We start from the raw sequence: 26,274 nt of genomic DNA, 5'->3' as shown, positions 1-26,274 counted from the left end.
TATATTTTTCTTTAAATTTTAATATATTTTGATAATATTTAGTAAAATTATATATAAAACCATATTTGAATTCTATGAAACATAAAAATATACACCAAATAATATAATAAAAAAATATGAAAACCTAATTGCTAAATTTAATTAATGAGTATACGAGAAAATCAGATATTTTTTATTTTATAAATAAAAATATTCAAAATAGAAAAAAAAATAGAGTTTTCTTGTATATCATAATATCCAAACAAATTGGTGATTATCTGTTACGGTGGAATCATACAAAATAAATAATTTATATTAGCGAAAATGGATTTGCATTGGAAAAAAACGATGGGTTAGAATGGAATCTTTGAGAGAATCCAACTTCTTCTGCCCCACATCGAACACACTTCGTGTCACATCGAATACCTTTGAATTCAAACTCATATTTCAGTCTTTTTCTGGATCAACATTCTTATAGATTCTTTGGTTGTGATTGGTGACTTCTGTATCGCGGAATTCAAAGCGGAATTTAGAAAACCACAGTGCATTCACCAATCAAGAATCGGGTGCATAAAAGCGTTTTTTATTTACTAAAAAAGTTAAATCCGCACACCTAAAACCATGTGGTCCCGCAAAAAACGCCTTTACACAGTAGTGACTTTTTTTTTCTGACTTTTTTTGTTTTAGTTAATATTTTTATTTATAGTATATATGTTAGTGATACGTGGAATAATCTGTATAAGTGTATCACTCTTCATTTTGTTGTATGTGAATTCTGAACCAAAGAGAAATTTGTTTTCTCTCGTACTTATCAAGCAACATACGTATTTTTAAGGTATGATTTGTAGTTTATAGAAATTATATAATATACATTAAATAATGTGATATAATATTGACATAATTAGCGTTAGTAAAATTGGTTCGTAATGATGTTAAATAATTATTGTAAACTGAAGTACTTACGCAGGTGATGAAATCAAATGTGTTAGTTTTTTTTTTAACACAATCAAATGTGTTAGTCATATTTATTAATATTAATATATTTATGACAAGTGATCGGTAACTTTAAGCTATATAAATATTAGTCATTACATAAAATGTAAATTATAGCTATTTCATATATTATTTTATTATATTCTATATTTTATATCATTATTATTTTACTTTAAAAAAATTATCCAATACCGCAAATATATATCGTCACCAATCAAACAATATTCCGCACCGCTTTTTACTGAAAACCGCAGTTGTACCGTACCGCCATTTCAATTCCGTACGAACCGCAATTGTGCCGTCCCGCACTTTAATTCTGTACCGCTTTTATTACTAATTCCGCCGTCACCAATCGGAGCTTTTGAAATAATATGAGCATTTAGAGATATCTTTCTCGGGAACACCGATAATTTCCTATCAATTTTGTATTTTGTTGAAAGCCAATTCAATTTTTTTTGTTAGATTCTGTTAATATGTTTTTATTTTCTCTTGGATTTTATTTTTTAATTATAAAAAATTATTTTATTAGGAATAGAGAGAACCAGTACTTTTTATGAGTAGCAGCACACTTGAATTCTAGGTCCATCTTAGGTGCATACTACTTTTAATGGAGTATATTACATACCTTTGTTTTTGCATAATACGCTTAATGTAGTATGATTCTTTTTTTTTTTTGTTACAGGCGTACTGTAGATGATTAGGTCCCATATTGGATACATGTTCCTCTATTTGTTATTCATATTTTAGTGATCTATTTTGTCAAAGCCTCATTGGTCGACAAGATTATAAAAACTGTTTTACATATAGTTAATGTGTGAAAATATATTATTTTATATGAATAAATTCTAAATATAGATTTTGGTAAGACTTTAAAAAAAAAAATTAGTTTTCTTGAACCACAAAATCTAATCAACTTATATGGGTTAATTATGAGGACAATTTTTTTAGCTTTTCTAATTTCTTTAATTTCTTACTTGAAATTAACTTGTTTTCTTCATAATACAAATATTTTGTTTTCCTAATCCATACATATTTTTGGATTGGTACAAATTATTTTTGCATTTTCATATTATATTAGAGATGTATCACAGTTCTATTTGGAAAGATCATTGGCCAAATTTCCTCAATATCTTTCCGAATAGAGATATGCCACGTTTCTAATATGTAAGGAACAAGTACATCTTGATTAGGATGTGAGAATAATATGCACATATAGCCATCTAAGCGTTCTTATTGTCAATTATCTTTAGGAACTAATCCCATCTCACTGATTAGGAATAAAATATTTTGTATTTTTTATTCTATTTAACAGAATGCTTTTAATTGTCAAGAAGATATTATAAAAAAGAAATAAACACATTAAGAAGACGATGTGCTTATGTTCTAAAATATTCTGTCTTCAAGTTCTAAAATGTAAGCTGCAGTGTCCTTTTTATTAACCCTTAAACGATGATAATGAATTTATGATAAAATGAAACTAAATTTTATAGTATTATCATATTTATACTTATCAAAATTCATTTTTATGCATTGAATATACTGTGTTGGGATTTATTTATTTTATATGAACTTATTATTAAATTTAGATATATATAAAGAAATAAATTAATATTAGCATGGATCATTTTGTTGTAGAGATTTTTTCTCTGTACGTAATTTTAGTTTCTAAATATTATAATAACTAGAAAGAAATAAATATTATAAGTAAATAAAATTATATTACATAGAATCATCATATTCTATATATTCATTTCATGTACTTTCATTTTTTATAAATAATTATAAGTAAATACAACTATATTACCTAGAATCATCTTAATTAATTAATCTTATTGAATTAAATTAATTTTAATTTTAATAATTCAATTATAAAATAGGATAATATATCATCTATGAATTTTGTTTAATAGATTATTAAAATTATTTAATTAAATAATTTTAAATATTTTGAGAACTTAAGATAGAAAAGCCGAAATTAGCACACAAATTTGGATGAAACCATATAAAAATACTATTAAAACATCAAATATTATGTTTTTTTGAAAAATATGCACATAATCCATTTTTTATATGCCTGATAAGTAAATTATTATACCTTTGATTTTTACATATCTCGATTTTTAATAATTTTTATAATCACTAAATGCTCCAAATTTAATGTTTTGACATCTTATATTTGGTTATTTTAAAAATATTCTCTTTTATTATATATTTATATATATAATAAAAAGAAGACATATTTTAGCTCTCTATTTATTTAAACAATAATTTTATGTGATGTTTATTTTTATCAAAATAAATCAAAAGTTTTCCAAAGAACTTATTTTCAAATAGCGTATTAATAGTATAGTACATAAATAATTGAGGAATAAAACTAAATTAGATAAAACTGTAAAGCTTAGTTTTAGAAATTAATTATGTTTTCAATCCCATTTTAGGCAGAACTGATCAACTAATTATTTTATTCCAGTTTGATTTATTCAATTAATAAAATTAAACGCAGATATATAGCTCAGAAGCTTAGAAAAAAATATCATTTATTTGCATCAAGCATCGTAAGACAAAAATAAACAATTAGCCTACTAAACATCATTAAAATTTTGTCTTTCATATTTTTTTTTATGTTTTTCGTATTAATAAAATACTAAAACATTTTATCAATTTTTCTAAAAATTTCACATCTTATGAAAAAATTAATTTATTAATCAAAATGGAATTTGATACATATTTTCGTAAATATGTTTTGTTTTCTTGGCAAAACATTTGGCACAACTGTGTATTAAACATATGTTGTTCATCTTTCTTTTTTGCTTCATAAATTACTTACAACAAATCTGAGACTATGGATACCTTAGATTCAAAGAATGTTGTTTTGAGTGTATATTAGATTCAAAATTTTGGAATTACAGAGTATTTAATATACAAGACACTGTATACAGAAACAAAAGATATGTAATCTAAAATAACATATGAAAAACTCAAACACTGTAATCAAATTAATATAACTTTATATTACTAACATGTAAATCCCCTGTTTCTTTTATAAATTATTTATAGAATTTTGAATTTAATAACTATATGTATCATGTGCTAATAAATTTAGAGATGTACTTTGAATATTAAAATTTTGGTACTATTAAATTTGAAATGGTTATTTTTAAATAACTCAACCAACACGCTAAATATAGCGCTAAATTATATACAGTAAAAATCTATAATTTAATAATATTGGGAGTATAGAACTTTATTAATTTATAGGATTCTTTTTTTAGATTTATATCTTTTAGAATATATTTTTTCCATAATAAGAAAAAAAAAAAATTTATTTCACTGTTTATATATTCATTAAATTTTATACATTCAACTTGCATATCTTTTTATTATATTATTTGATGTATATGAGATATGTATCATGCAATTTAAATGTGTTTTAAAATTAGTTCTTAGATATTATCAAAATAATAAGAAATCTTAAGAAAAATAGAAATAATATCCACTATAACATAAACAAATAATACAATATATCATTTCTACTTATATAAACGATATATATATATAATTTATTAATTTATTATTTTAGTGGGATTATTTATTTACATGGGATCTTCAAAAAAAATGTTATCTTTTTATTTTATTGATTTGTGTTATATTTTGCACCGGTCAACCGATAAAATTTATTAATATAGTCGTTATTAATTTATAGATTTGTTACTGTATATAGTTACATGAAAACTCTAGATTTGTAAAATTCAATTAAATAAATCATCTGAACTATGTTATAATCATTCTTTCATTTCAACCCAATTTTTTTTTGAAGTTTAATTTATGATGAAAATCCGGTATCATACTCCAACATTTGCTTGTTAACACCTCATTAGCTCATTTTGATTTAATCATAGCTAGTCAATATATTTTAATTGTTAACTAGCGCGCAGGTTTTTGTTCTTCGTAATTATATATTTTAACTCATGGAAATCACATAAGTTAAATTGTTTATACTTATTATATTATAGATTTGATGTTATTCATGTTTGACATTGAGATTGTGTTTTTCTTTTCTTGTGCTTTTATTTAATTTATTTGGTAAAATAAACAGTAAAGTGTTAAAGGTTTAAGTATACTTGTGGGTTTTAGTAAATTATATTATATATATTTTCTTTTAAAGTGAATATATTGTTCAAAATTTTTATTGAGTTTTTTTTAAATTAATACATTATTTAGATAAAAAAATGAAACCAAGTTACAAAAAGAACATTCAAAAATATGAAGAGAATTAATGTCAAAAATAAAAATAAGAACAGATTTTAAAATTTTTATTTTGCAAACTTAATTTATATTATTAATTGGGCCATTTTTTATGATTTTAAAGTTGGTCCATCATAATTTACAATTACATAGTGGATATGAGCCCATAATTTACAATCACATAGTGGATATAAGCGCATAATTATCAATAAAAACCTTTTCCAATGATCCAAGTCCATATGTTATTTTTCCAAGAAAAAAATAAAAACGTTTTTCCCATCTACCGACTTTTCTTATCCCATCAAAAGTTCTCTATTCTTATCTCTATTCTTATCTCTTTCCCCGCAGCCGACAAAATTCTGACGCATGCTTTCTCACAATTGATCTAAATAAGTTAATGTCTTCACTCTAAGATTATCAGAAGATAGATCTATTGATAACTTCATCTTTTGGCATAAAGGTTCGAGTTTCTTGATTGAGGTTTGCTTGAGGTTTTAGGATAATTAGGTTCTTCTAATCTACATTCTTTGTTTTGATTTTTCAGAGACCAGCTAAGGTATGAAATACCAAGAGCCTTCAATCGGGGATGAATATTTCTTAAAGCATTTTGCATAATTGTATAAATATAATCTATAACTGAATAGCCATTTATGGATAAAATATTTAAAAGAACTTAAATATATATACAATATATTTGCAGATTTTTAGTTGACGATGCTAACTAATTTTTGGTAAAATTTTAAATTTAGAATCATAATCAGTTATTTACGGATATATATGAATTCATCAAAATTCCTTCTTCTAAATCTAAACAATTACCAAAATAAAATTCACTAAGGTATATACATTGAATAAATAATTGTTAACTGCTTTTGGTCTAACGTAATATTTCATATTGGTTAAGTGGGAATATTTTCTTGGCAGATTAATATAGAAATTACTGGCATACTGGAAATATTTCTTGGCATAATGTAGAACGAAATTAATGGGTTAGCGAAAGTATAAACCTATTGTGTTTAGATCAGTGGCATTAGATTGTAATTATTAAAGAAAATTCAGGATCAAGTTTTATTTGTACTCATGTTTTAATAGATTAGATTAAGAGTATCCAATGTACTCTAGGTGGAACTTGATGTAAATCTGAAATGTTCAAAAAAAAATCTTTTAGAGAATATAAATAGAAAAATATCTCATTAATACTTTTAGAGTCGCGTCCACAAAAGAAAAAAAATCTGTAATGAGATTGTTTTCATAAATGGTCTTGTTTTAAGTTTTTTGACAAAACAAAAAGGACATAAGGAAAATTTCTAAACCATATATGTCTTTTCCAGGGTTTCTATATAAATAGCTTTTAAATGGTTAATAGATTATGCATATTTGATTATTCTTTCATTTGGATTTAAAAATGGCTTCTGGTCGTGATAGCAGCTCAAGTGATGAACAAGAAACTTCTCTGTACACCAGTGATGGGGATAAAAGGATTTACCATCGCCACTCTAATCATCAAATTCAAAAGCTTGAAGCGTAAGATCTTAATTTAGATCACAGTTAGTTTTTAAATGAAAATCTTCTTAATTAATAATTAATGTTTTGTCAATTGATTTAAGGTATTTCAAGGAGTGTCCTCATCCAGACGATTTGCAGCAACTTAAATTGGGCGAAGAACTGAAACTTAAACAAAAACAAATCAAATTTTGGTTTCAAAACAAAAGAACCCAAGCCAAAGTAAAATCTTTCGTAGTTAATGTTTATTTCTACATATTATAGTTGCATACATGACATGAACTGGTTTACTTTAACTAAAACTCTGAGAGTAATTTACCAGTCATTATTTATTCATCGAAATCAAAATATTAGGTGCATAATTAGATTTTTTAGTTAAAACAGCATGTGCATATTAAAAACAAAAAAAAAATTGATATGACTTAAATTATGGTTATTAATATTATTTTTATTTTAAATAAAAAAATAAATTATAGGTTCAAAATGAAAAAGCAGACAATGCATCACTTAGAACAGAGAATATGAAAATACGACGTGAGAACGAAGCAATGCAAGAGGCATTGAACACTGTGACTTGCCCTCCATGTGGTGGCCCTCATCCTGAGCAAGTAGATCGCAAGCTCTATTTCCAAAACCTCAGTGCAAATAACGCATATCTCAGAGAAGAGGTGTGTCATATTTTTCAGTTTCCCTTTTAATTAATATTGTGATTTTCATCAATTGTTCCATTGTTAAATGAATATCTCAATTCTAACACTAGAAAATATTGGTAAATGTTAAAATTTAATATACTTATGGATAGCAATATAAATCTGTGAAAGATACAAAACATGCAAGTCTTTTAATTAAAATGATTTTGTTAGTTGAACGTTTCAGATTTTCAATCTATAGTTTTGCTTGTTTTACATGAAATATTTACATATTAGATAAAAAAAAACTAATAAGGATTTTGCAGCGTTTTTCTGTTCACCATTCATTTAATTTATCAAAACTAGCAATAAATGTTTTAAATCATCCTTGTGGTTTTTCTCATTTAAATCCGTATAATATCATAATTTTACGCTTAAAAATAAGGGGAATTAGGTGGTATGGCTATAAAAAAAACAATATTTAGATCAGTAGCCAAATACCCTAGAATACATCGATACAGAGTGTATTTTATATAATATTACACTTTTAACCTTCAACGCAACCGGTTAAACCTACAATTTAAAAAAAAAAAAAATTATTCAAGAGAGTTAAAGTTAAACGTGGTCATCAAAAAGTCACACATTTCTTCTTCTTCTTCCTAATGTCTTACATGGTTTTCATTCCACATTATTGTTATACTATACAATTTATTTTACATTTACTTTGTTATATGGATCCTAACACCTCTATCTTTTCCTTTTGTTTCTCAGGTTACAAATAGAAGATTAGGCTGCCAAGTAGATTGTTCGAAACTGGATTTGAACCATCTGATAAATATATTCTCATTTATATGTAATGATGCAATGTGTATATAAGTGGAATAGATCGTGTGTACGTAGAATGGAAAGACCATTCATGTGAAATGAAATATTTGATCTTTACTATTTGTTGTATTCTATTATAATTGCATAACATAGACATTTCATGATATCATAGACATTTCATGATATTATTTGGAGTTAGCATTAACTTTTTCCATGATATCATATACATTTTATAAATTCACCAATATGTACTATACTATTTATCTAGTTCCATTCTATTTAGGTTGAGGGTTTATATTTGGGTTTAGGGATTAGTGATTATGGTTTAAGGTTAAGTATATAAGGGTTTATGGTAGGATTGTTATATGATTAATTATTGAGGGGTTTAGGGTTTAGTGATTAGAGTTTAGGGTGTACTACTTCCTCTCAAGTCTATTTTCCTTTCCATTTTATATAGTATAGGTGATAGTACAAAATATTATATATTATTTTCATATTTTAATTTAATCTAAAATATTTTACATTTAGATTTGGGTTTAGGAATTCAAGTTTAGGGTTTAGTATATCAGTCTTGGAGGTGTGTTGGGTTTAGGGTTAGAGGTGAGTTGGGGTTGAATTACAAGAGTAGTCGTCATTCCATGTTAGATAATATAGAATAATAGTTCAAAATTTATATATTTATTATTTTTTTGTTGTTTTTCTTAAAATATTGTAACTTTAAATTAAATTTAACATTTGAGTTTGGATTTAGAGACTCGAGTTTATGGTTTAGTATTTAAGTGTGCAGGTTAGGTTTAGAGTTTATAATTCTGTTTCGTATGAAGATATTCTGTTTGTTCTATCTGACATAGTACTTTTATAAATAGAATACAACACTTACTTAGAATAGTTAACCCGTACGTGGACAACATTAAATTTCAATTTCTCTTGGACATGTGCTCTCGTCGACGTTAATCCTTGGTCCCACTGTCATCGGTAACTTAGAAAAGATAAGGACATAACCGGATAAAATGTGTATGAAATGTTATCAATTTAATAACGTCAAAATCAAACCTATTTACTTAATGTTGACTCCAAACTTGGCTAGATAGCAAATTCACCCTAAAAATAATCTATATGATTTATTTATCCATTTAATTTTATAAGTTAAACATATATACAATTTTTTTTGATAAAACTGCATAAGCATCAAATAAAAAATACTAAATGATTTTCTTTGTTTTACGTACATGTTTTATATAGAATCAACATCCAATTTAAAAAGCATATATGTCTTTATGTGTATATTTTTCTGAATCGAAAAATAATTTTTATTGTAATTTTCACTAATGTTTAGCTATTAAATTATTTGTTGTCAAAAAAAAAAAGCTATTAAATTATTTATGAAAATCTAACACAATATTAATGTTAGTCGTACTATAAATATGTAAATTACATCAAATAGTATGATTTGCTTTTAGACTGATAGTTTTTTCAGTTTTCAGTTTTCCATGTTTTACATGCAATATATATTGGCAAAAACAATTGAAAACCAATATAAATGATTAAAGTTTGTTTGACTTACGGTTCATTTTACGTTAAATATAGTAATACCGTTCATTTAATAAATTAAATATAGTAAAAATATTATAAACACTTTAAAATTAGATGTAAAAGCGTTTATGGAAAATGATGCAACCAGGTTATTTCAAACATCGTCAAATAAAGTAAAATTATTTAAAATGATATGAAAACTTCATTGGTAAAATGATACAAACAAGATTTAATTAAAAGTTATATACTTTAGATATATATATATATATATATATATATATATATTACAATGATTTTATTATAACTTTTTCAAGAAATATTTACATATTAGATAAATAAATAAAACTAACAAGGATTTTGCAGGGTTTTTCTGTTCACCATTCGTTTAATTGATCAAATCTAGAAATAAATGATTTAAATTGTTCAAACTTAAACTACAAACTTCAAATCATCCATGTGGTTATTCTCATTTAAATCAGTATAATATCATATTTTACGCTTAAAAATAATCTATATAATTTATTTATCCATTTACTTTTATAAGTTACGCATATATACAATTTTTTAAATTACTAAATGATTTTCTTTGTTTTACATGTTTTATATAAAATCAATGTCCAATTTAAAAAGCATATGTGTCCTTATGCATATATTTTTATGAATCGAAAAATAAATTTTATTGTAGCACAATATTGATTTTAGTCGTACTATAAATATGTAAATTACATCAAATAGTATGATTTTCTTTTAGATTAATAGTTTTTTCAGTTTTCAGTTTTCTATGTTTTACATGCAATATATATTGGCAAAGGCGGTTCAAAACCAATATAAATGGTTAGAGTTTGTTTGACTTACTGTTCATTTTATATTAAATATAGTAATATCGTTCATTTAATATATTCAATATAGTAAAATATTATAAATACTTTCAAAATAGTATAAAAGCGTTTATGGAAAAATGATGCAGACAGGTTATTTTAAACATCAAATAAAGTAAAATTATTTAAAATGATATGAAAACTTCAATGGTAAAATGATACAAACAAGATATACTTTAGATATATATTCTATTTACAATAATCTTATTGTAATTTTTTCAAAAAAAAATTCACTTTTGTTATTCGGAATTCAAATATTTCGATCCCATAATTCTACATAATACAAATTATATATGACTTAATTCTTTTTTTTTCTTTACATATGATATCTATATGTTATTATTTACGGTAAAATTAATTTTTGATTAAATATATAAGTTTCAATTGAACAACCTTTTCCATAAAAAAGTATTATATATATTTTTTAAATGTCTCCTTTTTTAAACATGTCATTTTTAGTATAGATTTTTTCATGGGCATTCTGATACCCGTTTAAATTTGGGTTGATTCTTTTTGGTATCTGTTTTTGAATTTTGAAAAAGTCACATTTGGACATTATTAAAAATCGGATCGGACTTGAGTCGGGTATTGAAACCTGATTTTTGGGTCGGTTTTGAGTTTGTTCTTCAGATGCAGATATGTTGCAAGCTCTAGATACCCATCTTATTATTCACAACTTAATTGATTGGTTAAAAGATAATCTGATTTGTTTTTTTGCTAATCTGGATTTACAAACTGTCATGTTTTGTTTTAATTTAAAGTGTATCTACATTACTAATGTTTTGTTGATCAAAATATGAATATCAGCGTGACAAACTCTCAATTTTGGTATACAAGACCGAAGGCCATCCAAAACCTATTGTCAATGCTTTAGCCTATCTCCATGGTCCATCATTGCACGCATCGACTTCCAACAACCCACATGTCACATATGGAACCTCTTCCAACCATCTCGTGGAGCCGCCAAGCTTGTTAAGAGAACTATACCTTCGTGAACACATCAGCTTCGCCCAACCGCCTCAGCCGCGACAACTGCAATGTTCCCCGCCACTATCTAATATGGAGAAAGTGATGATGACTGAAGCGATGGTAGCTGCTGTGACGGAGGTTATAACTCTGATTCAAACTGAAGAACCAATGTGGATTAAGTCGTCAATCGATAGTAGGCTCGTAATTGATCAAGAGAACTATGAGAAAAAGTTTACTAAAAATAGCTATTTTAAGACTCGTATTGAGTCTTCCAAGGAAATCGCGGTGATTCCATTGGATGCCAAAAACTTGGTGAACATGCTCTTAGATACGGTACGTAATATCTAAACTTAACCAAAAATGATATTCTTATTTTTTGGTTAAAATTATATTTTTATTTGTTCAATATTTAACTATTCAAAACCATTCTTGATGATTTAAGAAAAGGCTGTTTCCCCAAATTCTTTCTCACGTGACAAATTTTATGGGTCTCAACATTTATTTTTTACTTTAATCAAATAGTTAAGTAAGTATATTTTACTTCTATATTTATAGTAATCAACTCACTAATAATAACTATCTATATTTTTAGATTAATTTGTTTAACATCATATTTATTTCATGGTATTAATATTTTGAATTGATTTATCATCGAAACTTCATTATGTTTTGACGAATTTTTTGCTATTTCTTTTTTTTTGTCCATATCTATATCTTATTTTTTTGATTAATATTGTATTATTTACATTTTTATATTACTTTATCATTTATAACTTTACATATATACATTGTATATATATTTAAATTAAAATAGATAACTGATGAAGATGTTTACAGACGCCTATATATATTATTTTATGTTATTTTTTTACTATTATAGTTTTTTCTCTTCTTTAAATTTTATGTATATAAAAGTTTTGGATATATTTTTGTTGGTATATTAATTATATTTTAATAAACGTTTTATAGTAAATTTTTACCTTGAACCTCTAAAATGCTAGACACAAAACTTGTAAAATCGTATATGCCATGATTATAAGAAAATCACGGAAACTTATTTCATGAATTTAATTTCAGCTTTAAAAATATAAATTATTGCAGGAGAAATGGGCGAGTCTTTTCTCAACAATTGTGAGCAAAGCTAAAACAATTCACGTGCTGGAATCCTCGAAATTGGTATGAATCTTATAACATTTTATAATTTTATGTTCAACTCTTAATATATGCATATAATAAGTACTCGGTGAACACACAATAAATGGGCTGATACATTAAATAGATGTATGAGCAACTGCACATACTGTCGCCATTGCTGCCACCAAGAGAGTTTATGATTCTAAGATGTTGCCAACAACTGGAGGAAGGTCTCTGGGTGATTGCTGACGTTTCTTACCATCAAGTAGCCTTTGAGTTTGAGTTTGGGACTCCGGCTTGCTACAAACGTCCTTCCGGTTTTCTCATCCAAGCCATGCCCAATGGTCACTCTAAGGTTTCCTTTCTTCTCCTATGTTTCTCTAATAGAATTTTTATATCATTTATGGATTTACTTATTATAAATAGTTTTAAGGTAGCATTAAGCGAGGTTTTTACATTAAGAAAAAAAACTCCCTCCTTTAAATGTTTTAGAAGAAATATTTGTTTCACGAAGATAATTTTCTTATATTTTCTTAAAAATTGTAAATTTAAGAAAATTATTTAAATTTATTAAATTAATATTGATTAAAAATTATTAAAAATTGAAAATTATATTATAGAAAACTGTATATTTATTATAGTGATTTAATACGTGAAAATATTAAAAAAAAAATTATCTTTTAAAAACGAAAGTAGTATTAGATCTGAGTCTATCACATCACTTCAAGTTTGATTAATAGAGTCTAGTAAAATTAGAAAGAAAATATATTTACTTATTTATTTACAAAAATTAGAATGTGTTGTTCATATATAACCTAAAAGCGATTTTTTCGGTTACATGCATAGTCAGAAATTAAAAATAGAATGTGATTTGATCAATTATTTTACAACATACCCCCACTATTTTTATGGAAAACAAGAATAATGAAAACATGTAAAACATTGCAATTATGTTTTGGCCCATATAGAAACTAAAACTATGTGAAACAAAATGAGCAGGTGACGTGGATGGAGCACGTGGAAGTAAATGATAAAGTGCGGGCACATCGGATTTACAGAGACCTCTTATGCGGCGGCTTTGGCTACGGAGCTCGCCGTTGGACCGCTACTCTTGAGAGAATGTGTGAGAGGCTATCTCTCTACTCTGTCTCTGACTTCCCGACGACTGACGACCCCGGAGGTACTTATATTATATATCAGAATCCCATGCTATATAATATCAATCTGGCCAAATTAATATTTGTGATAGCCATTAGAGCTTGAAAAGAAAAAAACTTTAATATGCAACAACGATGTTGACAAGTGCTAGTTTTAGTAGGTGAAAAATCTTATATAGATTTTAGTATTCTAAAAATTGTTATAGACAACATCCAGACGCCTGTTTAGATCATTTTAAAATGATTTTTTTTTTCAAAAAATGGTGTACACGAAGTCTAAGCCTCCACTTAAACACTAATTTTTTTATTGAGTGTCTAATTAATATTTTACGGCATCTTCAACAGCTATTTATCCTTTTACTTTTTAAAGATTTTGTATTCTAAAAGTTTTTTTTTATCTTTTTAAAAAGGTGAATAATACACCTTCAAATATAAATGAACACTATTCAACAATTTAAACACTATTCATTTTTTTATTTTAGTCTCTACAATTATATGTCTCACAATTGCATGATAATTTTTTATATATCATATTTTAGTACTTATTGTTACAGTTTCTTACAACTATTTCAATTAAAAATCATTATTAACATTTTTATACTATTTATAGATATATTTGACTACATATTATTATATATTTTCAAAATAATTTATTTTAATATCTACCAAATAATATGTTTTATTGATTTTTGAAAATTTAATGATTATATTATTGAGGACTAAAATATAATATATTAAAAATTTAAAGAAAATGTATAAAATGTCACCGTTAAAGAACCACTCATTTATCTTTTTATTTTAAGCGTGTCCCTCCTTTAAAAGAAGGGAATTGTTGGAGATCTCTTTATTTTATCTCTGTTTTCTATATAGTTGTGAAAACCATAAATGGAAGAAGGAGACTCATGGATTTAGGAGAAAGAATGTTGAAGAATTTTGCATGGATACTAAATATGCCTGAAAAATCTGATTTTTCGCAACAGTCTGCAACCAACAGCAGCGGAGTTAATATTTCGGTGCGTGTAAACAAAGAAGCCGGCCAACCGGTCGGTCTCATTGTCTGCGCTTGTTCATCTTTATGTCTCCCTCTTGCTCCTCTCCAAGTCTACAACTTCCTTAAAAATCTCGAGGTTCGCCACCAGGTAAAAATATATCAAGCTTAATTGCACAAGTCCATCTCTAATCATCTTTTCTAAACACAATTAATACAAATGTAGTGATTTTCACATTGCTGCAAATTAACACGAAATCAAAAAATTTATGTAAAAAAGTGGGACGTTCTCTGCCATGCGAGTCCGGTTACTGAGGTCGCTCGCTTTGTCACTGGAGCAAACAATAAGAACTGTGTGAATATTCTCCAGGTATATTACTCATACTTTCTTATTGTCTTTACAGGATATGCCCACTTTAAAATTAACATTTTCAATAGAGATGTTATATTAAAATGTAAAAAAGCAATGGATAGTCATTCAAAAAATAAATCAATAGATAGAGTCAAGTTAATATGTTCAGATTTTAGTTGTCTATCTACCGTTGTTTCAGAAAAAAAAAAAGCTGTCATCAATCGCAAGTAGTTCATCCTCCATAGTCCATAATAAGTATTATATCTTTTCATCGTGTCCACGTCTTTTGATATTTTCATAGAAGTATTTACATTACAGTTTGATGTATTTGTGCTATTATTTTGCTTGGCCTTCACTCTCAGTCACGGCCAGCCTCTCTTCTTACTCTTGTTCTCTCAAGACTGTTTCTGTTCAGTTACAAAAAAAAATAGACTGTTTCTGTTCGGTCTCTGTTTTGTACTCACTCACTCTCTCTGTTTCTACTTGTGAATATCATCATAACACAAGCACACACCCGTTCTATTTATTCTCTCACGTTTTTGGTCTTGTTCTTTAGTTGTCTTCTTCTTCTTTGCATTAACTTTGATTCTTTTGACCTTAATTAATGTTGGTTTATATGTATATGTTAACTAGCCTTCAAGTGCAGCGGAGGGTGGTGACTTGATGATAATACAAGACAGCTTCATAGATGCATTAGGAGGTATGGTGGTCTACGCTCCAGTGGACCTAAGCACTGCACACGCTGCCGTTTCAGGTAATGTCAATCCTTCTGACATTCCAATCCTCCCATCCGGTTTCGTCATCTCCCGTGACGGCCGTCCCTCCGCAACCGCTGAGCTAGACGGTGGCTGTGACAATTGTAAGACGCTCCTGACGGTGGCTTTCCAGATCCTTGTCACTGGTCCGACTATCTATGAAGAACTCCAAATGGATAAATGGACCACCTCAGTCGATACCTTGATTAGCTCCACTATTACAAAGGTTAAAGCCATGCTTAACTGCCATGATGGACAGTGAGAGCTGTTTCACAGTTCTCAAACTATTTGGTTCTGTTTCTTTTATTTCAAATAATGCTTTGAGTGAGAAGACTATTCTCCGATATGATTCTCTAGTGAATCAGACTCTATCTTTCATTCTTTTGGTTGGTTTACAAACTTATAATTTCTAAGGGAAGGCCCTTAGATAAATAATGTTATGTTTGTTGCCGGTTTGGCTTGTTTGTTTATGATATTGTTCTAAGACTATCTAAGCTGTTATTGCTTTCATTTCTTTTTTTTCTCTTTAAAATTATTGCTTTCATTTCAAGTATTTACTCCTATAAAATGTTTCATTTCATAATGCAGTAGGAAATGTACAAATTAATACATGATAAAATAGTAAACATGATAAATTAATAAAAAAATTCATTCTCGAGTTAGACCGATTCAATATATATAATACAAAAAGATAAGATAATAATTTTAAGTAAGTTCCATGTAAATGTAAGTTCTCAATAAAGACATAAATTAATATTTTTTATATAAGTACAAATTGTTTTGTATTATTTATTTTATATTCACAATGGAATTCATCTCTATTTTTTCTTAACACTCCAGTATATTTTATAATATTGTATAATTATATCCAAAACCGCATTTAAATTCTATGAAACATATTTCATACACACCAAATAATATAACAAAACGATATGAAACTTAAATTTCTAAAAGTTAATTAATGAATATACGTTAAATCAACTATGTTTCTTATCGTATAAAAAGTATATTCTAAAATAAAAAGAATCTAATAAAAAAAATATATTTTTATGAATTAGTAACTCTATAAATTAAAAAAATATTATAGTCCAACATTATTAATTTACTATGTTCTGTGATATTTCATCAGTTAACAATGAAGTGTAAATCTTACATTTCTAAGTTGTACCGGGTATGTGTGTGCGAGGATTTTTCATATAAAATATTCTAAATTTTTACAATTAAGAAGATTAAAAATTAATTATTACATTTTCTGAAATTTTTTTATGGTAAAATAATTTTCTAATTTCTAACAAAACAAGAAAAAGTGAATGTTAGTTGTATTTGTAACTCATACCAACACAAATATTTCGAAGGGTTAATAAAAATTAGAGTAGTCTAAAAATTATAACATAGTTGTAGAGTGAAAAATTGTTGTTTTATTATTTGTTTGCTTTATAAATATATTTCCATATAAAATAGTAATTCTTTTGTTTATTTATTTGTCGGCATATAGCCCGCCAGATTGCATTTATTATATAGAAGTTAATTTTTTGATTAATCTATGGGTATTCTAGATTTATGTAATGATCCAAACTAATCTTTAAGTGAAAGTACAACATATAGAAAAACTCTTTCTTCGTATATCTAAATGAGCCTAAAACTTGGTCTCATATCCACCTTACCAAAAGGTATAGTGAAATGGATGCTTTGTAATCAAAGTTCGTTTACCACTAGACTACTGCCTTGTGGTTTACTATATAAAAGTTATGTTATATCTTGGGTCAAAAAGCTAAGATCATGAAATCTTGAATATATATTACAAAAGTCTACTATTTATTTTCTAAATTTACTTTTAAAAGAAACTAAAGATTGATATGTGCATCCGCACAGATATTGGTTCTTAAAAAACAGAAAGAGAATAAAGATGTTCTTATGTTGTTTATATAATTAGTGCACTTTATTGTGTTAAAAAAATCAGTGCAATTTATTATTTTTTCCGGTTTATAATATATGATATTTTGATTTATTGCATAAAGATTAAAAAATTACATTTTTCTAGAAAATACTTTTGAAAATATAATTTTAAAACCATTCAACCAATTATAATAAGGACCGTAAAATCTAATTGGTTGAACAGTTTCTAATATAGTTAACATTAACTTAAAATTTCAAAGCATTGTATATTTTAAAACAACATAAAAATTTTAAAACATCAAATAATTTGAAATGGAGGGAGTATCATCGAAGAATTATCCAATGCTGGTAGCAGAGAACAAGGCATGAAAGAATCTAAAGAAAGTAGAACTAGTGGCTAAAGATTAATACAAAAGGACACGTACAGGTTAAGACCATGCGCAGTAGGGATTTTAGTTAGGTTCATGGGCTCGAGTTCTAATGGGCCGATGAATAAAAGAAAATAAAAAATGGGTTCGTTTTGATGAACCGGGCCTTGCGAGTGATACCGTATGAAGCGGGTTCAAGCCACGCGTCGGGTGTTGATTTGCTGAACGAAAGCGCGTAGAGGAGGAGGAAAGTTGGGGTTCGACGTGTATCGCCTCATTTGTTCTTCTCCACCAAAAAGCTAGGGTTTTTTTCTGAGAGGCGATATTTCGTGCGACTTCGTCTCCCGGAGGTTTTCTCGTTCTAATCGACGACGGAGTGCCTTCTCCACTTGCTCAGGTGAGTATCGAGTAGATTGAGGGTTGAATTTGTTCGATTTTGTGGTGGAAACTCGAAACCGTTTTCTCGGATTTCAATTCAAAATTGAGGCTTTCGCGTTAGGGATGTAAATCGAAGTTTGGGTTTCGAATAATTGCTGTAAATCGTCATGGTCGTTTCATGTAGGGTTCGTTTCTCTGAATGTTCGAAAGGGATTTGCGATTTGTGTGATTTAAAATCGATTTGGGGTTTTTTATTTAGGGTTCTTAATCGATATGGGAGTTCAATTGTGGTAATGTGTGCTAATAATCTGTCGTTAATGTGTGCTAATAATTGCGATTGAGGGTTCACGGTTTGTTTAAAACTCGATTGTTGCAGATGGAAACTCCCCGAGAACCTCATTTCTTCAAGCCTCTTCTTCCTGGTTTTCAAAGTAGCGTCGCAATACCACTTGACTTCTACTCAAAACACATACAAGGGGCTGAGATCAATAAACCATGGAAGCTAAGATCGGACGCTTCAGATCAAATTTGGGAGGTGATCCGAGAAGGCAGGACACTCACCAAAGGTTGGAAAGAGTTCACCGAAGCACATGATCTTCGAATCGGTGACATTGTCATCTTCAAACACGAAGGAGACATGGTCTTTCATGTGACTCCTTTTGGTCCTAGCTGTTGTGAGATTCAGTATACACATCCTCACATCGTTAAGGAAGAAGCCGACGCGGATGATGCTCCTACTTTCTCATACGACTACTGCTTCTTGGCTGAGGTTACTCCTACAAATCAAAAGGACGACAAAATGGTTCGTAAAATTTAGTTATTTATTTGTTTCTAGTAGTGCTTCTTGGCTGATGTTATGTATGTGTTTGTAGTTTCTTCCTGTGGAAGCTATGAGGTGTGGTGCTTTGAACCAACAATGCAAAGAGGTCAAACTTGTCAACAAGGAGGAAAAGTCATGGACTGCGCGCTTCGGATTTAGCGAATCAGACGGCGCATATTACATCAGCAGAGGGTGGAGAAAGTTCTGTCGTGATAACAGATGCACCAACGGAGATTTGTTTGTGTTCAACGTGGTTGGAGACGGGACGACAACTCCATTACTGTGTGTATGTCCGGAAAGGAAAGAGTGTACTGAACTACTGATCAAGCACTTCAGCAGAATCGATGGTAAGTCTTCTCATTTGACTTGTTTGTGTTGTCTATATCTTCAATGTTACTACTTTGCTTCTGCTTTAACTTGTGTTCTCTTCTTCTACAGGTAGCATTGCTTCTACCTCACGAAATTAGATGGCTCTTTTGCGGTCTTTCCTCTCTATCATCTTAACTTGTTTCTTTTTGTTTCATTAGCAACTTATCAACTTATGTATTTCGGTTTGTAAAACTTGAATGGTTTTTCTATGTGAACTTTTATCCTAAGTTAAACATTCTCGAATTTAATTCCTTTGTTGAATGCGTAGACTGATCATCGAACAAAATGTTTCTATGAATTGAATTTAAGTTAAGAAACAACATAAAATTTTAAAACATAGCTTTTCTACATTTGAAAACACAAACCAAAACTTAAACTCCAAAACTAAAACATAGGTTGAATAAAATATTTTCATAAATTTTATAATATATTTTAATATTTTATTTATGTATTCTGAATAATTTTAATTTTTTTTTTAAAAAAAAAATATTATTATTTTATTCCTATAAACTTCTTCTTCGGGTCCACTAATGCAGAAAACTACAAATTCGGGTTTATAACTGTTCATGGGTCCACAAAAAAATATTAAAAAAATTTGGTGAACCCCAATGCTCATGCTCTAAAATACCAGCTTCCCCAAAATCTTCATACATCGAAACTCGAATCTACTTGACTTTGGTCGGTAGTGTTCAAACTCATACGATTCCATCCTACAAACACGTGCCGATGTGTATAAGAAACCGCGTCGATGTATTTCTCTTCTTTATCTTTTCCATTTAATAATTTACCTAAAACTTAATTATACGTTTACTAATTACATTAAAAGAATATTTATCACGATAATCAACAGCTATATTTTTGTATAATAATAACGCCAAAACTATCTTTTGTATAATAAAAAGATGACAAGAGCCTTGACCACTGCGGAATTTACATATAGACTGCAGCATCCGAGATCGAAAACCGTTACATGATGAGTCACCTGATGACCTTCGAGTCCATGCTCACTTCGGTCTCTAATCAGGACCATTACGGTGGGACCATACTCGGTTAGCAAAAAAAAAAGAGATGACAAGATAAATTATCAGTAAACGTTCTCTACTTAGAAAATTAACTAAAAATTCCACGGTCATATGATAAAATCTACTTTTCAATTATTGACAACGGCCTAAATTCGACCGACGCACATAAACTGAGGGTTCGAATGGAAGGTGGTAAAAAGACGTAGGACACAATTAGGTGTGCGTACTGCACTCAAAGTTTCCATTCATTATTTATTATTTAATTGTGGTTCAGTTCACTGTATATAGTAATGAACTGCTTGTGGTCCAAATTTGTGAGTGAAAAATTATGAACCACTGTTACAGTACGTACACAACAATACTTGAGTGTTTCTAGCAGTTCTTATTCTTTTTCTTTAAAATATATATATATATATATATATATATATATATATATATATTCTTTTACTTGTATAATATGTAGCACATGTTAATCTAAAATAGCTTTAATCCTATAATGCTTACAAAAGTTTAGTCTTAACAAAAGAATAAAAATTATTTTGACTACATATATTTTACCATTAGACATCATACTTTAATTTTTTATAATATTTTATTTTCTTTCAATTTTTTTTTTAAAACTGATGTGTTAATTAATATTAGAACTCAAAATTATTATACTATACTATTTTACCAAAAAACTATACCTACTTTAAAATCATCAAAATTTGATATATATTTAATTTACACCTCTTTTTATCAAAATATAATTATTTTTAGTTTATCCAATTCATATACATATTTAATTCTAAAACTAAAAATAATAATATATATGTTTAAATAATTTCCTTTAATATTTTTGAATAAACTTTTATCATTTCACTTATAATTTTTTTTAAACTCCTTTAATTTATGACAATGTATAGTATTATAAAATTTTATATTAATTAATTTAAATTTGTACAGTAATTTGAACCACTTTTTATCCACTTTCACCATTCAAACATACGTTTTGAACCGCTAGAACCGCTAGATCCGCTAGATCCACACTTGTACCGCTCGATCCGCTTGGTCCACTTTTGTTCCGCTCGATCCGCTTGATCCACTTTTGTTCCGTTCAATCTGCTTGATCCGCTAGATCCGCAACGATTGATCCGCTTTCTCCATTCGAAGCCTGAGTAGACAACAATATTTAATTTTTCTTTCCCCAAAAGGTCCAGCTGTTCGTCACAAAAAACATACATATACACTTATACCAGACGTATACGCGTATACAAATGGTCATATCTATTTATCTATTCATTTCTATATAGTATATATAGTTTTTTTGTCAATGAGTATCAACTCTCTCAACAATCTAAAAAGACACCTCAAACGATTGGTTTTCCCATTATTTCGTTACTAGCAAACATGGCGACAGCGCCACCGTTAATCTCTTTCCTCCTCATCTCCGCCGCCGTACTTCTCACCTTTCCCGCCGCGATATCCTCCATCGGCGTCAACTACGGAACTCTAGGAAACCTCCCACCGCCGACTCAGGTTGCAAACTTCCTCAAGACTCAGACTTCTATCGATAGCGTCAAGATCTTCAACGTGGATCCCAATATCCTCCGTGCCTTCGCCGGTACCGGAATCTCCGTCGTCGTCACCGTCCCTAACGGTGATATTCCGGCGTTAGCTAACGGGATGCAAGCTCGTCGGTGGGTTTCGGCTAATATATTACCGTTTCATCCTCAGACGAAAATCAAATATATCTCCGTCGGCAATGAGATTCTTCTCACCGGAGATAATAACACGATCTCGAAGCTCTTACCGGCGATGAGAACTATAAATAGTGCTTTGGTTCGTGCTGGTGTCAGAGATGTTAAGGTCAGCTTACTCTCCATTTTTTCATTATCTCCATTTTTCTGTTTTTTCTTGGTAAATAGATAAATTGAAATATAGTTCGATGTCATTATTATTAATTTCAAATCTTGTTAATCTAATTTGTTTATTTATTAAATCTGAAATTAAAATTTAAAGATTTTTAAAGTTAGCGAATGGTAATAATTCAAGGTCTGACCACGTAGACTATCCCACGTGGTGTCTCACCGTCCAAGGTTGTGTATAGATCGGACAAAAGCAAAACCATGTCGTAATATGTCGGCCATGTCTTAAAAATTTCCTCTATTTCAAATTAAAAGTGGTTTAAAGTTTTTACACAATTAAAAAATAGTTAACTGTTCAATTTTATTCTTAGTTGACTATTAAATAGACACTTATTTAGTAACAAAAAGTATTTTTAAAGGACAATTAATTTTAAACGGAAAGATTCAATATATATAAAATAATTATTATTTGTAAATGTTTTTAGATACTGATAGGTAAAACATATTTCTAATATACTATTTGTTGCAATTTGGTTTTAGGTTACAACCGCACATTCACTTAACATCATAGCCTATGACCTGCACGGTGCACCAAGCCGAGGTCGATTCAGACCTGTCTGGGAAAAAAACATTTTGGCTCCAATTCTAGCTTTCCATCGCCAGACCAAGTCTCCGTTCATGGTTAACCCTTACCCTTACTTCGGTTTCGACCCTAAAAACGTCAACTTCGCCATTTTCCGTTCACCGTACAAGGCGGTTCGTGATCCGTTCACCCGCAAAATCTACACAAACATGTACGATGCTCTCATGGACTCGACGTACTCAGCCATGAAAGCTCTTGGCTACGGAGATGTTAACATCGTCGTCGGAGAGACTGGCTGGCCGTCTGCCTGCGATGCACCTTGGTGCTCTCCGGCAAACGCGGCTTGGTTCAACCTCAATATTATCAGACGTGCACAAGGCCAAGGAACACCTCTCATGCCTAAAAGACGGTTCGAGACTTACATTTTCGGTTTGTTTAACGAAGAAAGCAAACCCGGTCCAACCGCTGAGCGGAACTGGGGGCTTTTCCGGTCTGATTTTTCTCCGGTTTATGACGTCGGTCTCCTCCGTGGTGGTGGCCGTGGACGTCCAGCACCAGCATTGCCAGCGCCTAGTACTGCTGGTGGTAAATGGTGCGTGGCAAAGTCAGGAGCCACTAATGCGCAGTTGCAAGCGAATATTGATTGGGTGTGTAGTCAGGGAGGCGTTGACTGTAAACCGATCCAAGCCGGTGGCTCGTGCTTTAACCCTAGTAGTTTGAGGATGCATGCTTCTTTTGTAATGAACGCTTATTTCCAGAAAAATGGTCGCAGTGACGGGTCGTGTCATTTCAGTGGGACCGGTGTCGTTGTAAGGAGCAACCCAAGTGATGGTGCGTGTAAGTTCTAAGTGACGCGTCTTAACAGATTTGTTCTATGTAACATATGTTTGGAAAGACCTAACATAATGGTTCTAAGGGACTGTCACGGATTGGAGAGATCATCAGCTTTGTGTTTAGTTTCGGATGTTTTAATGTTAAAGGTTTATTTATTTATTCCTTTTTCCTTATATTTGAATGAATAAAGAGAAAATTACCCTAAGAGACACATTCTAAGTTGTCAATTACGCTAACAGACACATTGAGCCTACAAGACACTTTCTCTTGATAAATTTACCAAGATAACCTCTAACTAAAGAATCTCTCTTCTTGTTAGACTATCTAACTAGACATCCATCCCTAACAAATACTATTAATGTAAAACAAATAAAATAAATTAAAAATCAAAGTGATAAAGTGTCCATCGGGTCGGTTCCACTTGCAAATTAAATCCCTAATTTGAGAAAAGTATGCAATGACGAAACCCTAACCCCTTTCTCCTGTGCGACATCTCATCCACCTAGATCTCAGTCGTCTCTCTCGACATCTTACCCCTTTCCACCGTTCGATTTCAGTCTCTCTCTCGTTCTGCCGCCCGGCGTCTTATTCGCTCTCACCGATCTGCTCTCGCTGAATCCATGTTTTTGTTTCTCTAATTCTGTTCCATACAACTTTCTGTGTTCTCTTCAGCCGCCTGTTCTTCTCCCCCGATTCGTTTCACAGACAACTATTGATATGGAAGGTTAGATTCTGATTTCAAAATCAACAACTTAAGTCTAGTTTATCTTCTCGTTCAAAATCAACCACCGACATGGAAAGTGATAATCCAGATTTTAGAAGGATTAGAAAGTTATCCTTCGGGAAGCTTTTTGATCTTAATTGTAGAGATCTCCTGACCACAAATCTCCTGAACACAAATCTCTTGACCAAGACTACCCTGACCACTACTCGACTGACCACAGCTCACATGTTCACAACTCATCTAACCAAGTCTCCGCTGACAGCTGACCACGACTCGCCTAACCACAACTCTTCTAGCCACAAGTCACATGACCACAACTCACCTGACCACAACTCACGTGACCACAACTCACCTGTCAAGTCTGTTCAAAACTCTCTTACTGACCAAGTCTTCGCTGACCACGACAACTGAGAAGTCATCTCATCCTTAGGTTTTCTTGTTCGGGAGGCACTTTTTGTTGTACTACTAATGTGCCCTTCGGGCTATGTCTTCTCATATATTCTAATGTCACCAATTGAGAGAGTTGTTCTTTTGGTAGTTAATTAATCTATTGCTTTCTGTTTGTTTACTTTTCTCTACTTTTTGATATCCATCAGAGCTTACTTTTACCCTCTTAATTCGTAAATTCAATGTAAGCCGAAAATTTAATATCACTCACAATAACTAAACCAAAAAACAGCAAGAAAAACCTTAGGATCTTTTGTGGACGAGCCTTTATGTTAGTCTAACCACAATAGCATATCCACATGAATCCAGCAGTAACAAACAAATATTATCCATCCACCGCTACACTTCCACGAACACATCTACGTTTTGAGCTCGAGAAGAGCATCCCCACCTATTAATAAATAAATATATTTTTCTTCATCTTCTTCGTTAAGACGAAGAACATCCATCTTAACTGCACAATCTACCAAACACTATCAACAGTCGTTAGATCTTATGCTTATAAACAAATTCAACGCTCCAAAACAATTAACTTTTTTTCTGATATATACCTACCTTTTAATTTAAACATTTATCATTAATTACAACTGAACACAAACTTGATTACAACTCACTTACCTTACGGTTATCTTGTTAAAGGAAACAAACTTTTCATTACAAAAAAGCAGGGTCAATTCTGTCTAGGAAAAAACAGCTGGCAAGGAAAAGTGTGTGAAGTTGACAAAGTGTCTCTCAGCGAAAACTAAAGACAGAATGTGTCCTTTTACGTAACTCTCTCATGAATAAAGGGGAACTTCTCATGATATTCGCTTTAGACATATGTTAAAAGGCTTTGATTCCGCTGTCTTTATGATCTTTATGTTTGTGATGGTCCATCAAGGCATCAACATGTAAAGGAATATAAACGTTAAAAACATAATCTTTTCTAAGCTGTAAAGCAACTGATCAGTTGCTACGACAGAGTGACACCATCATCTAAAATCGTCTTTCCTCCTTAGCTCGAGCTTATTACCCTCTTAGATAAATGGGTTATTTGATCTAGGCAT

General features: G+C 29.8%; 3 protein-coding genes across 5 annotated transcripts; all 3 read left to right on the top strand.

The window, feature by feature from the left end:
- The first annotated feature begins 87 nt into the window (after positions 1-87).
- Positions 88-16,429, top strand: LOC103830015 (homeobox-leucine zipper protein HDG10). Of its 2 annotated transcripts, none has more exons than XM_009105710.3 (11): positions 88-5,677; positions 5,762-6,741; positions 6,825-6,942; positions 7,197-7,388; positions 11,393-11,887; positions 12,656-12,730; positions 12,834-13,043; positions 13,688-13,868; positions 14,716-14,984; positions 15,114-15,203; positions 15,819-16,429. In XM_009105710.3, the coding sequence occupies exons 2-11, from the start codon at positions 6,623-6,625 to the stop codon at positions 16,200-16,202; spliced, it is 2,133 nt and encodes a 710-aa protein (XP_009103958.2). In that variant the 5' UTR covers positions 88-5,677; positions 5,762-6,622; the 3' UTR covers positions 16,203-16,429. The 2 variants fall into 2 exon arrangements, with proteins under 2 accessions (XP_009103958.2, XP_033130487.1); XM_033274596.1 differs by having other exon boundaries at positions 90-5,677; positions 5,762-5,773; positions 6,646-6,741; positions 6,825-7,388.
- An 806-nt stretch (positions 16,430-17,235) lies between these two features.
- On the top strand, positions 17,236-21,809 carry LOC103830014 (B3 domain-containing protein REM9-like). 2 transcript variants are annotated; one of them, XM_009105709.2, is made up of 3 exons: positions 17,236-19,384; positions 19,455-19,749; positions 19,841-21,809. In XM_009105709.2, exons 1-3 carry the CDS (start codon positions 18,959-18,961, stop codon positions 19,867-19,869), a joined length of 750 nt encoding a protein of 249 aa, XP_009103957.2. In that variant the 5' UTR covers positions 17,236-18,958; the 3' UTR covers positions 19,870-21,809. The 2 variants fall into 2 exon arrangements, with proteins under 2 accessions (XP_009103957.2, XP_033130488.1); XM_033274597.1 differs by having other exon boundaries at positions 19,455-19,980.
- Positions 21,810-21,997: 188 nt separating this feature from the next.
- On the top strand, positions 21,998-24,246 carry LOC103830013 (glucan endo-1,3-beta-glucosidase). The gene is made up of 2 exons (XM_009105708.3): positions 21,998-22,641; positions 23,181-24,246. Exons 1-2 carry the CDS (start codon positions 22,183-22,185, stop codon positions 24,069-24,071), a joined length of 1,350 nt encoding a protein of 449 aa, XP_009103956.2. The 5' UTR covers positions 21,998-22,182; the 3' UTR covers positions 24,072-24,246.
- Positions 24,247-26,274: the final 2,028 nt, after the last annotated feature.

Source organism: Brassica rapa, chromosome A07 (genome assembly GCF_000309985.2).
Source record: "Brassica rapa cultivar Chiifu-401-42 chromosome A07, CAAS_Brap_v3.01, whole genome shotgun sequence".
In the NCBI taxonomy this organism is placed as follows: Eukaryota; Viridiplantae; Streptophyta; class Magnoliopsida; order Brassicales; family Brassicaceae; genus Brassica; species Brassica rapa.
This window is presented reverse-complemented; position numbering and strand designations above follow the sequence as displayed.

Coding starts and splice junctions, on each gene's coding strand:
- LOC103830015 (XM_009105710.3), top strand. CDS start 6,623: ATGGCTTCTGGTCGTGATAGCAGCTCAAGTGATGAACAAGAAACTTCT. Junction 6,742..6,824: donor CAAATTCAAAAGCTTGAAGC/GTAAGATCTTAA, acceptor AATTGATTTAAG/GTATTTCAAGGAGTGTCCTC. Junction 12,731..12,833: donor TGCTGGAATCCTCGAAATTG/GTATGAATCTTA, acceptor TACATTAAATAG/ATGTATGAGCAACTGCACAT.
- LOC103830014 (XM_033274597.1), top strand. CDS start 18,959: ATGGAAACTCCCCGAGAACCTCATTTCTTCAAGCCTCTTCTTCCTGGT. Junction 19,385..19,454: donor ATCAAAAGGACGACAAAATG/GTTCGTAAAATT, acceptor ATGTGTTTGTAG/TTTCTTCCTGTGGAAGCTAT.
- LOC103830013 (XM_009105708.3), top strand. CDS start 22,183: ATGGCGACAGCGCCACCGTTAATCTCTTTCCTCCTCATCTCCGCCGCC. Junction 22,642..23,180: donor CTGGTGTCAGAGATGTTAAG/GTCAGCTTACTC, acceptor ATTTGGTTTTAG/GTTACAACCGCACATTCACT.